Consider the following 13,002-nt stretch of genomic DNA (forward strand, 5'->3'; position numbering starts at 1 on the left):
TCTCTTATTCGTTATCTATATGGATCACATTATGAATGAAAGTGGTATAAAACCTGATATCAGAATTGGAGGTGTTAATCTTTGCTTTATGTGGATCATGTTATACTTCTAAATAAATCCCCTACAAGTCTGCAAGATTCCCCTGACTAAATTGAATAACTGTTGTAATAGATATGGTATGAAGGTCAGCATTAAAAAGACAAAAAGAATGAAAATAGGCAGAATCATTGAAAATGTCAACTGCATTGTGAACAGAGAACCTGTGTAACAAGTAAAACATTTCAGCTACTTAGGCACGATTTTTAGTGAAGATGGTAAATTAAATATGGAAATAGACAACAGAATCAACAAAGCTGGTATGGTAGGAAGTCAAATGAATACATTTATATGGAATAAGAGAGAAATTAGCCAAAACACTAAATTAGCTATATACAAGACAGTGTTTAAACTAATTTTAACTTATGGATCTGAGAGCTGGGTTAGAAGTAAAACCCTTGACCAAAGACTAGAGACAGCAGATATGAGAGTCCTGAGAAAGATTAGGGGCATGAACAGATGGCATCAATGGCAGTATCAAATTAAAAATGAGGATATTAGGAAAGAACTTGATATTGCCAGCATCCAGGAATGCATTAGCTGAGCTAATAACGGTCGTATAATCGCTTAAGCAGAATGGGAAAAGAAAGATTTGTAAAACAAGTGTTTTCTGCCAGGTTGACAGGAAAAAGACCCAGTGGAAGACCAAAAATAGGTGGATTGATATAGTAAAAAGTGCCTTAGAAGACAGAAATATAAGAGCTGATAATATCGGAGTCTTGACATTTAACAGACTGATTTGGAGGAAAATTGTAGATAGGAAGTTAGTAATGATGTAAATTTTTTCATGTAGTGCTATTATATCCTGTATACCTCATGAGGGTATGTGTCAGGAATTTGATGATGATATATAACAGGGCAAAATTAATCAGTTATGATAACAGTGCCCTAACTATTGAACTCAGCCACATTCTCTACACTTTCTCAGCCAGTGACTACAATCTTCGTCAAATCCAAAAAATATTAAACCCCAAAACCATGCACATCATTGCTCCAGAACAGAAACTACACAAAATCTGTCACTGTTCCATACATGTGGGCACGTCCGAAAAATTACCAAAAATCCTAAAGAAATAATGACATCCTTGCAACCACTTACTTACAGACCATATAAGAAAATCTTGGCATCCCTTATTCACTTTTCAAAAAAAACCCAGCCACATACCCTAGACCTGCCAGGTGTTTACCAGGTTCTTCGCAGTTGCAAATTGTCACTATGGCCAAACAGGCAGCACATCCAACATTACAGTTACTGAACTTCATCCAGTTCCACCACTATGGCTGCTCAAAACTGGCTGATTGAGCTGTGGATCCCCATCCTCCACAGCAGGGGTTCCCAACCCTATGCCCGTGGGCTCCATGGCGTCCGTCGACCAATTTGTGTGTGCCCGCCGCTGTTCAACTGTGTGCGGTGTAGTTTGAAATAATCACGGAACAATTCATGGCATGCTATATGACGCATGCGTTAATGACACATGACGAGTATTAAATGCATACAATACTCATAGATGCACATTCAAAGTTGTTCATTCCAGTTTAAGAACTGGAATATCATCATATTCTTTTAATTGTGAAGCACTGGCCAATGAAATGCAATGCCAAAGATCACACTGACTTACATATATATATATATTTAAATTTTTATATAATGTAAACTTTTAAGTAATGAAACATTTGATTATAATGTAAACTTTGCATGTATTCATTTAACAAATGAATTCAAAAAATTTGCTTGAAAAAATAGATGGTGCCCGTCGCCCTACCGGTATTTTAGAATGTGCTCTAGGAAACGAAAAGGTTGGGAACCCCTGCTCCACAGGATATGCTGGAAGAAGGTCACTCTACTCCATCATAGCAAATACACATATGCGAAGCTATTCCTGAAATCTGTCTCAAGCCTAAGAAACTTCCCAAACCTCAGCAAATTTGGTTTCATAAAACTTCCCCATGTTTGGGCCTCACTCATCCTCAAAACTTATGTGCAACAATCAAGACCACCAATTTTAGTCTGATTGGGGGCACATTAGGCACTACTTTGGTTGCTTTGTTTCATTCTCATTTACCCAGTGTTAGTGCTTGTGTGCATATATATTGTACTGTATTCCCTGATGATGGCAAATCTGGCTTTGCTGAGATATTGGGAGCATTAATTAAAGTTATTATAATTAACATTCAGCATACTTTGTAATTATCTTAAAAAGTATGGTTATGAATAGCCAATATATAAGCCTTTCACCAGAATAAAACTGAAGACATGAGTATTTTAATGTCTGGACTAATTATATTGTTAAAGAATAAAATCAATGCCAGAATGTGCCAGAAATTATAAGAAATATGTTCAGACATATTAGCACTTGAGTTTAAAAAAAAAAAAAAAAAAAAATGAGAAATGTGAAAAGGCAGCTGAATTTGAAATTTGATCAGGATTGCTGAAATGTTCTGGCAAGGATTTCTACAAACCGTAGAAAACCTGGTCAGAACATTGAATTCCAGATGATTGGAGTTTGCATTTTATCATTCACATTAACGCCACTTGCATGCATCACATCCAATGGCCGTCCATTCCAATTACACACAACCACTCTATGAGAGAAAAACTCTAGCCCTCATTTCCCTCTTGACAGCATTCATTCTCAACTTTACAAGAATGCCCTCGCATCCTTTCTTCAACTTCCATAAAATGGAAAAATTCCATCTACCAAAATCCTGTAATACAATTTCAGAAGTTTGTAAGTCTCACTCATATCACTCTCTCTTTCTCCTGTTTGCTAGTGTCTGCAGTCTCCAAATTCTTAATGTGTTCGTAATCAGTTTTTCCAGAATCCTGCTATCATTTTTAACATGCTCCTGTACTCTCTCTCTCTCTCTCCACTTCTTTCTCTTCTCAAGGCCTTGTAAAGAGGCAAAATGACTTCCTTATCTTTATCTGTCAGGTTCAGTTCAGCATTGAAATTATTCTCTGAGTTGTATTTGCAACCTTTGCTATATGATCCTTGAACTTTTATTTAATATCTACTAAAACTCAGAGATCCCTAGCCTGATCAGTTTCTTTCTATTCTACTAATATAATACGGCATTCGATATCTAATCACAACGAAGTGCATGCTTTACATTTACTAACATTGAACTGACATCCATTTTTCCATGCCCACAATTCCAGCCTATTCAAATCATTCTGCAAGTATAGTATATCAACAGCACTCCTGATTAACCAGCCTATCTTTGCATCATCTGCAAATAGCTGTATATTGCATGTCAAATCCTTCCAAATGTCATTCAAGTACAGATTGAATAACAAGGCCAAGGACTGATCCTTGTGGTACACCACTGGTTACCTTAAATCTTGCAGACTCACATCCACTGTATACCACTTTTTGATATCTGTCAGTCAGCCATCCTCTTATCCATGCTAACATTTTATAATCCAAACCCATATTCTCCAATTTATGCAAGTCTTCGATGCTGTAATCGATCAAAAGCCTTAGCAAAATCCAAAAGTATCATGGTGTATCCATTCCCCTTGTCTAGTTCAATGGTAATATTGTTATAGAATGTGAGCAAGTTGCTAAGACATGACTTTCCCTTAGTAAACCCATGTTGTTCATTGCAAAGTAGAGATTCACTGTCAACCCATTTCTGAATGCAAGCCCTAACCAATTTTTTCAAAATCTTCACCACCACTCCTGATATACTAATTGGTCAATAGTTGAATACAACGGTCTTTGCACCACCCTTGTGCAATCGAATTACCATACATTCCTTCCATTCCTGCGGAATCTTCCCTGTTCTGAGAATCATATTAAACAGCCTGGTCAACTGAACACTGTTTTAGCACACGTGCTGATATCCCATCAGTCCGTATTGCTGAATTCTTATTCAATTTGCGCAACAGCTCTAATACCTCGTCCTCATACACCTGCATTTCTTCATCCAGTGAAGAGGTAGCAGTGAGCTTAATGTTGCGTACACCAGGTTGATAGCTTTTAACAAAATGGGCACTCATTAGCTGAACAACCTTTTATGCATCTGTAACCCTCACACTGTCTGTATTTAGCACAGTCATTCCTTCATATTCATTGTTTCTTTTACTTGCAGCATATCCATAAAATTCTTTTGGGGTCTCATTAATTGCAGAGACAGTTTCTTTTCATGCTCACTTAGCTTTAGTACAATAGTTGACTCTTCTGGACTGCTCTTTATAATTATCATAACTGATGATATCCTTATGTGCATGGCATTCCTTCCCATCATTTTTTTCTTAAAATTTTTTTGTTTAATTAGATTACATCTATTTCACCCCTACCTTATTTTTCTTCGAACTCTCTGAACACATTCTGATGTCACATCATTTAAGTATTTTTTAAACACTACCCATGCTGTCAATATTCTTCCCATCCAACAATTGATACCATGGTGTAGAATCCAGAACACTTTTCGGGTGATCATAATTTCTTGCTTTGTAGTTCAGCATTAAACTCTTCTGAATGAAGCATTCAGAAGAGTTCCAAGTGAAATGCAATGTCCCAAGTTAGTACCTGATGACTCTGTTACCAACCATAGTCAGAATAGTTACATCTTTGACTAAAATCTCCTCTGATACTATAATTAGATCTAATGCTCTTGGTCTTAGTCACATCCCACTTGAGGAATCTGTATCACAAGAACTCAATAAACTGGAGAGGATTTCTACAAACCATAGAAAACCTGGTCAGAACATTGAAATTGAATAAAACTAGCTAAACAAAAGTCATGATAGGACTTTTGGCAAGAAGATATACAAAATAAATATCAAGAAGGTGGTAAGATATTCTGGAGGTTGTTGAAGAAGCTTAGAAATGGAGGAAAGAGTGCTGTAAAAGGAATTAAAGATGATAAAGGTGACATGAAAATGGTACAAAAAGATATCCTTGAAGTATGGAGTAATTACTTCGAGAAATTGCTAAATGAAACAAGCAGTGATAGCACAGTCAGCAGGCATACAGCCAATACATACTTGAAGTAGAAAAAGCCATCAAAGGCTTGAAATGAGGAAAGGCAGCAGGAGTAGATGATATTCGACCAGAAATGCTGAAGTATGGTGGTATAAAAATCTTAAAGTGGCTGCACTGCATAGTTCAGAAGGAATGGACAGAGGGACAAATTCCCAATGATTGGATTAGAGCTCTCATAGCACCCATATATAAAAAGGGAAATAAAACTGAATGTGAGAATTACAGAGGTATTTCTCTACTAAGTGTTTCTGGTAAGATTTATGCCAGTATACTTGAGAAACGGTTGAGAAGAATTGTGGAAGAAAAGCTTAATGAAGAACAAGCTGGATTCAGGCCAAATAGAGGCTGTCAGGATCAGATCTTCACTTTACGACAAATAGTTGAGAAATCATGGGAATATAACAAAGATCTCTATTTAAGTTTTGTCAATCTGGAAAAGGCATATGACAAGGTGCAAGAGAGAAGCTATTCAATATGCTACAGTTATATGGTGTCAATGGGGCATTATATCAAGCTTACTCAAATAAATACTTTGTCTTTATTTGATTATTACTCAAATAAATACTTTGTCTTTATTTGAGTTGTAAGTCAGCAGTTAGAATTGAAGGAAGTACAGGAAGATGGTTTAATGTTAAATCTGGTATGAGACAAGGATGTACATTATCCCCTCTGTTATTCATTATCTATATGGATCACATTATGAAGGAAAGTAGTATTAAACATGATATCAAAATTGGAGATGTTAATGTTAGCTCTTTGCTTTATGCAGATGTTATACTTCTAAATAAATCCGCTACAAGTCTGCAAGATTCCCTGACTAAATTGAATAACTGTTGTAATAGATATGGTATGAAGGTCAGCAATAAAAAGACAAAAAGAAAGAAAATAGGTAGAATCATTGAAAATGTCAACTGCATTGTGAATAGAGAACCTGTGTAACAAGTAAAACATTTCAGCTACTTAGGCACGATTTTTAGTGAAGATGGTAAATTAAATATGGAAATAGACAACAGAATCAACAAAGCTGGTATGGTAGGAAGTCAATTGAATACATTTATATGGAATAAGAGAGAAATTAGCCAAAACACTAAATTAGCTATATACAAGACAGTGTTTAAACTAATTTTAACTTATGGATCTGAGAGCTGGGTTAGAAGTAAAACCCTTGACCAAAGACTAGAGACAGCAGATATGAGAGTCCTGAGAAAGATTAGGGGCATTTGAACAGATGGTATCAAATTAAAAATGAGGATATTAGGAAAGAACTTGATATTGTCAGCATCCAGGAATGTGTTAGCAGAGCTAATCTCAGGTGGTATGGTTGCTTAAACAGAATGGGTGAGGAAAGATTAGCAAAACAAGTGTTCTCTGCCAGTTTGGCAGGAAAATGACCCAGAGGAAGACCAAGATATAGGTCATCGAAAGTTTATTTTTCACTTGGTTAGAGTATAATAAATTTAGTTTAATCCTTTATCCAAGTGTGAACAAACAAAGTTTGCACCTGAAAGTATCTTCAGGACTGGGGCAAGGTGGTACAACACCGGGCAACTCGTTGCAAAAGTAGAGCAAGCTAACATCACTCCTATCTTAGTATCTCCCATAATGCAAAACACACCTCCTTGCGGATATGTATAATGTTATGCATTAAGGGAAGGGCCACTACCCAGACTAGTTTCGACCTCAATAAAGGTCGATATGGGAGATACTGAGATAGGAGTGATGTTAGCTTGTTCCACCTTTGCAATGAGTTGCCCGGTGTTGTGCTACCTTATCCCAGTCCTGAAGATACTTTCAGGTGCAAACTTTGTTTGCTTCCACTTGGATAAAGGATTAAACTAAATTTATTATAAGATATAGGTCGATTGATACGTACAACGTGCCTTAGACGATAGAAATATAAGATCTGATAATGTTGAAGTCTTGACAAGTAACAGAAATGATTTGGAGGAAAATTTTAGAGAGGAAGTTAGTAATGATGTAAATTTTTCATGTAGTATACAGGATAGAATGTACAGGATACTATCATATCCTGTACATTCCCTTGAGGGTAAATGTCAGGAATTTGATGATGATGATGAGAACTCAATAAAATCTATTTCATTCTTTTCATGTGATTTCACAGCTGTCCAATAATTTTTTGGATAATTAAAGTTCCCCATTATGATTACTTGTTTCTCAATGATGATCTTTATTTGCTAATGCATTTCTCTGCTAGCAACCAATCAACTTGGTCTGTAGCAACACCCTCCTATTTGTTTGATCTTGTTAGGCTCTACTTGACACCAGATAATTTCACACTCACTTCTATATAAAAAACTATTACTATTATCACAGTCATAGGTCTCAACTCTAACTGGAGATTCAAGTCATTCATGTTAGAGGATTAATGAAGTGAAACAGTGCTGACAAAGGATTAAAAATTTTATTTAATTCTTCCAATATTTTAGTCACTGAGACATCGTAAGGGAGTATAATATGAGACTTATAACACACACAACCAAAAACTATGTGAAACACTTGAATGAAAGACTAGTCCTAATTAAGTGGGGTACCTGCTATGGGCACCAGTTAGTGACCTAGTATATAAACTGGAGTCCAGAAGTATTAGTGTTTCCCATATTTTGGAAAGTTTAATGCAACCATAGTTATCTAAATTACACTGATTTCTGAGAGAAGATCCAAAAAAGTCTCTTCAAAATGTACTGTGATGGAGCATGGTGGTCTGTTTCCAATTGATTCTATGAGCTGTATCTAAAGCATGGTCCACAAGGTCTGATTAGCCATAGTCGTAACTACAGATTTATTTTTTGTGTTCTTCCATGTGGTTTTTGACTGATCCTTCTATCTGTTCATAGTAGTCTAACTTGCAGGAACAGGGTACTTTATATACTCCTGGAACAGAGAGAGAGGAGGGAGCTGATCTTTAGTAGAATGTATAAGGGTAGCATGTTATTTGAACAAATAGCCCTGGCTTAGTGAGTAAGTGTTTTAAGGATACCATACTGTTGGGAAGGCTGGTGGTGTGATTATTTATGTAAATACCTACCAGTATGAGTGGGTTTTCTGTAAATGGAGAAGGATAATGAGCCATTAGGAAGTTGTGTCACTAGTGTATCTAAAAAGGGGAGACTATTATTATTTCTTTTTTTTTTTATGGCAGAGTTTATTTTAGTATGTTTGCTGTTAATATGTACCAAAAAATGTATTTAATATGTCTGGACCATGAGGCCAAGCAGCAAACACATCATCAACATAATTCTCTGACTGTTGGTTTTAGTGTGGCTGTGTTGAGTGCTTGGTTTTCAAAATGCTCTATAGTGGTCCCATCTAGTTATTTGTATATTTTTCTTTCCATAAGAAATAACCTGTATATATGGTGAATCTGAATAATACAATTATATTGGTGGTTTTCTGTGTGTGTGGGGGGGGGGCTTAATAAGGTCAAAGGTACATTAGTGAAAAGTGAGGTGAGATTGAAACTGACTATGGTGTCAGAATTTGTCAGATTTTCAGGTGATGTTGAGACTAATATATTGCTTATTGAAGGCCTGAAGCTGCTTGGGGGATGGAGAGTCTCTTGTTTAGATTTCTGAACATGGTTTCAGGATTATCCATTCCTTAGATCATCTTTAGTATTAATATGCTGTAGGTTTGCAACCTTTTTTGAATAGCATTGTCACAAAAAGTTTTTCATTAGGCAAGTGGCTAGTTGTGAAGATACTTCAGATGCAAAGTTTTGTTTGCTTGCCAGTATAAAATATGAATGAAAATAAGAATCTAAGTTTTTGTCAAGTATAAAATATTTTTAAAATGAAAATAATAAAATTCACTTGCTTAATATTATTTCAAATAGTTGTAAATTATTTAACTTTGATAACTGTCATTTAAGAACTTAAATTGTACATATTTGGTCTGATGTATTAAAATAAAGAACTTTTATTATTAAAAGACCAGAAGATAAATGATAAAATATACAAAGAGCCAACAAGTTTCACTAGCTACTGTCTAGCATTTTCAAGGCTGAACTGGTGTGAAAACAAATGCATTAAGTTACATTTCAAACATACACTTTAGTAACTGTTAGGCCGTTACATTTGATCATTCTGTTTGAAGGCGTGCATGTGTTCGAAAGCTTCAGTCAGATTCCGGTACATGACCACGTGTTGTGTAGTTTTTTGCATATTGTAATTCTGTCGAGCTGAGAGAGATGATGAGATTTTTCCATATGTCTTTAAGAATAATACCCTGATTTCTATTTAAATTATTGCCTGTGCGTAGTACCAAAGCTGCTTCTTTTAAAGTTCTGTATCTGTAGTCATTCTAGATAGCTAACACTCTATCTCTTAATGAATACCCTTCTAACATTTTAAACAAATGGCTATTTAAAGACAACCACCAACAACGTGTTACGGTGCCCCAATATGTGTCCACAGCTGTCATTCCATATATTAATTCAGTTTCCACAAAATTGGTGAGAATGTTAAAAGCTCATAACATCAGAGTGGTTTTTAAACCAACTACCATGATCAGACAAATCTTAAGATCACCTAAAGATGAGGTACCTTTCTTCAAATGTCCTGGAGTATATGAAATTCCATGCACGTGTGGCCTTTCTTACATTGGTCAGACTTCTAGAAGTTTTGAAATAAGACAGAAGGAACATGTGAGGGATGTCAATCATAATAGAATCATCACATCTAGTTTAGCTCATCATTTCTCAACATCAAATCACGTTATAGATTGGGAAAACAGTTCTATGCCTTACATCGAGAATGACTACAGATACGGAACTTTAAAAGAAGCAGCTGTGGTACTACGCACAGGCAATAATTTAAATAGAAATTAGGGTATTATTCTTAAAGACATATGGAAAAATCTCATCATCTCTCTCAGCTCGACAGAATTACAATATGCAAAAAACTACACAACACGTGGTCATGTACCGGAATCTGACTGAAGCTTTCGAACACATGCACGCCTTCAAACAGAATGATCAAATGTAACGGCCTAACAGTTACTAAAGTGTATGTTTGAAATGTAACTTAATGCATTTGTTTTCACACCAGTTCAGCCTTGAAAATGCTAGACAGTAGCTAGTGAAACTTGTTGGCTCTTTGTATATTTTATCATTTATCTTCTGGTCTTTTAATAATAAAAGTTCTTTATTTTGATAACTGTCATTAGGCATCAGTCATTTTTCATAAAATATTAGTGAAACTGTGACATCCTTTTCATTACAGAACTCTGGGATTTTGTGGTGCATAGGTTGAAAACTACTTTTAAACTCAACTAACATTCATTGTGTTACTCCATTTATATATATATCACATATTTCTTTTTTGTTGTTAATTTTTTTTTTTTTTTAAGATTTTAAGAAGTCAAAAAGAAAAAGAGAGAAAAATGAAGCAGATGATTACACCCCTGACAACTTTGGTGATGAAGAAGCTGATACAGGTAATGAAAGCAAAAGATACTGTTTCTTTTTTTTTGGAATTTATTTATGTTTATGGCTACATGAAAACTGGTAAGTGAAAAAGAATTTTTTTGGAATGTGTAGCATTTATACTAATGTTTTGTTTGCATTGCTGAGGTATTTGGGAATTAACATGGATGAAAAACTTACTAAAATAATATTTATCTTCTTATTTCCATTTTTTTTTTTTTTTTTTTTTTTTTTTCCAAAATATGAACTATATTGTATTTTCAGAAGTATTTAACATATCAGGTAGACACGTGAAGAAGATATGTTTAGTTTGTTTTAGTTTTTCTTTCATGTATTACTTGATATAGTACCTGCCTTATATTTTGGTATCAGTTCTCTATTTTAATTAATATACCTCAGGTATTTGTTCTTTCCTTATCATTAAACCAAAGGATGAATGAGGAAGATGTGTAGACCAGCTTGAACTTCTTACTGCAATCCATAATAGACATGTTATGCGTTGCAGTAGGAAGCTGATTTTGAGAGGTTTGATTGTTATTGCATATTATACCAAACTTTGAGCTTTCCAGAGTCAATAATAGTCAGTGTTGCAACATTCTCAGGCTTTTATGCTTTTTACAAGAGGAGATACCAAGTTATTAGGAACAATCTTAGTAGGCCACGGCAGTATAGGAGGCTGTGAATCTTGTGGAGTTAGTCATGTTATTCCTAAAGGTAGCAGTTTAAATGTGGTGTTCCAGAAATCAGCAGAAAATAGGGAGTTATATAGTCTTAATTTTCATGTTAGATATCTAGCTAAGAAGTCCACGTAATACCAGTGCAATGCTAAAATGCATTGGAGTGTAGCTTTGAGTTTGTATTTAGAACAGTGAAACAGTTTACTCATTAATATATTCTTATTATTATCCTTTACTCAAGCAATGGCAAGCAAAATATTTTTTAAGTACAGTAACCCTTAATTATCCGAGTACAATTGGACAGCACGTTGAGCATGAAACCTCCTGGGATGTATATGTTTTGACTTCATGGAGATTTCTTATTAGTAATGATATCACAATATTGTTAATAAACATATGCATATTTGACTCTTCCCTCTTACTTAACAGCCATGAGCCAGATATTGCATCTGGCTCATGGCTGTCTGAATGAAGGAAAAGTGGCTTTCTAATTAGTATGCATAAATTGGCTATCACGATTCTTACAGTTCTTGATGGTTGAGTTGGTTTGACAAAAGCTGTTTTGCTTTTGATATTGGAATCAGCATAGTTCTGCCCTTAATACTTTATTATTTTTCCATCCTAGTATTCAGTTATTCCTGCCTACCATACATCTTATATCAGCATTATGAGATCCTTGTCCCAAGGAGATCAAATATGCATTTCACTGTATATTACACTAGTTAGCAGAGTTTGCACTAGCTGTATAAAGTGTTTGTAAAGCAGCTTTACAACTTTGATGTATAAATTTGTAAAGAATAAATGTAAAATTAAAATAGAGTGGTGTAGTAATGCATAAGGTTTTGAAATCTCTGAATTTCCTGACAAAATTCATTTGCTTCCAGATGTGGTATAACATGCACTGATAGTGAAACATATTGTGGCTTTCTTCCCAGACAGAATATAGCATATCTGGCCTGAATTCTGTTGCATTTGTAATACCTACTTATGCATCATCAACATTTGCAGGTAAAAGTGACATGGGCAATTTATCTTTTACAAATTCTCACATAGAAAAAGTCTAGTGAAGTTCAGTCTTGGGAAGAAGGTAGCTACAAAAATTCAGACCAGCTTGAACTATCCATTGACTTGGAAAACTGGCATGGAGGTATCTGTGCAGGTTGGCATGGAAATGAGAAAGAATGCTATCTTGCAGGGAAAAAAAAAATGCGCATTCTCTTTGATACACTTTGCCCTTCTATGAAATGAGGCAATTTTTTGATCATATCCATGTACACACATTACTGGTCATGAAAACAAGGAGACATACAGGCTATGCAAAACTTAAAGGAACCATAGTTATGTCTTAAAGGGAGCCAAAGATATTCTTAAGTTAGTCAAGAGATTACAATACCTGGCAATAAATCTCTTCCCAGTGTAAAATGCTGATGGAACTGATGTTCTGTTCTTGCTTACACAGTATGGAGTACACCAAACTTCAGTTATGCCAATCCACAACTGAATTCTCTGATTACATCATGTGTGAGAGAGGTGTGGTAACCACACATTCTTCAGAGAAGAAGCCAAGCTACTTAGATACTAGGCACCAATAGATGGTAGATGAGTTTCATTTCCTAGTGTAATATCACCACTTTGCTTATTGAAAGCTTGAAGTATCCCCAGACTGTTTCAACTCTAGAGGAAAGAGTGTTCTCTTTTTTTGCATTTCTTCCATCATGTAAATATGACAAATGTTTTCAGAGTTACATCAGACATCATAAAGAAAGTATGTCTGATTTTCATTTCAGATGTACAG

General features: G+C 35.1%; 1 protein-coding gene across 1 annotated transcript in view; it reads left to right on the forward strand.

The window, feature by feature from the left end:
- The window catches only part of hay (ATP-dependent DNA helicase hay), a 337,042-nt gene that overhangs the window by 16,249 nt on the left and 307,791 nt on the right, over positions 1 to 13,002 (forward strand). Inside the window, exon 2 of the mRNA XM_090412093.1 lies at positions 10,455 to 10,541. Coding sequence (XP_090268219.1) covers positions 10,455 to 10,541 — 87 coding nt within the window. The remainder of the gene's footprint in view (positions 1 to 10,454; positions 10,542 to 13,002) is intronic.

Source organism: Typopeltis vanoorti, chromosome 22 (genome assembly GCF_054136105.1).
Source record: "Typopeltis vanoorti isolate ZY-2024b chromosome 22, IOZ_Tvanoo_1.0, whole genome shotgun sequence".
Taxonomy (NCBI): domain Eukaryota; kingdom Metazoa; phylum Arthropoda; class Arachnida; order Uropygi; family Thelyphonidae; genus Typopeltis; species Typopeltis vanoorti.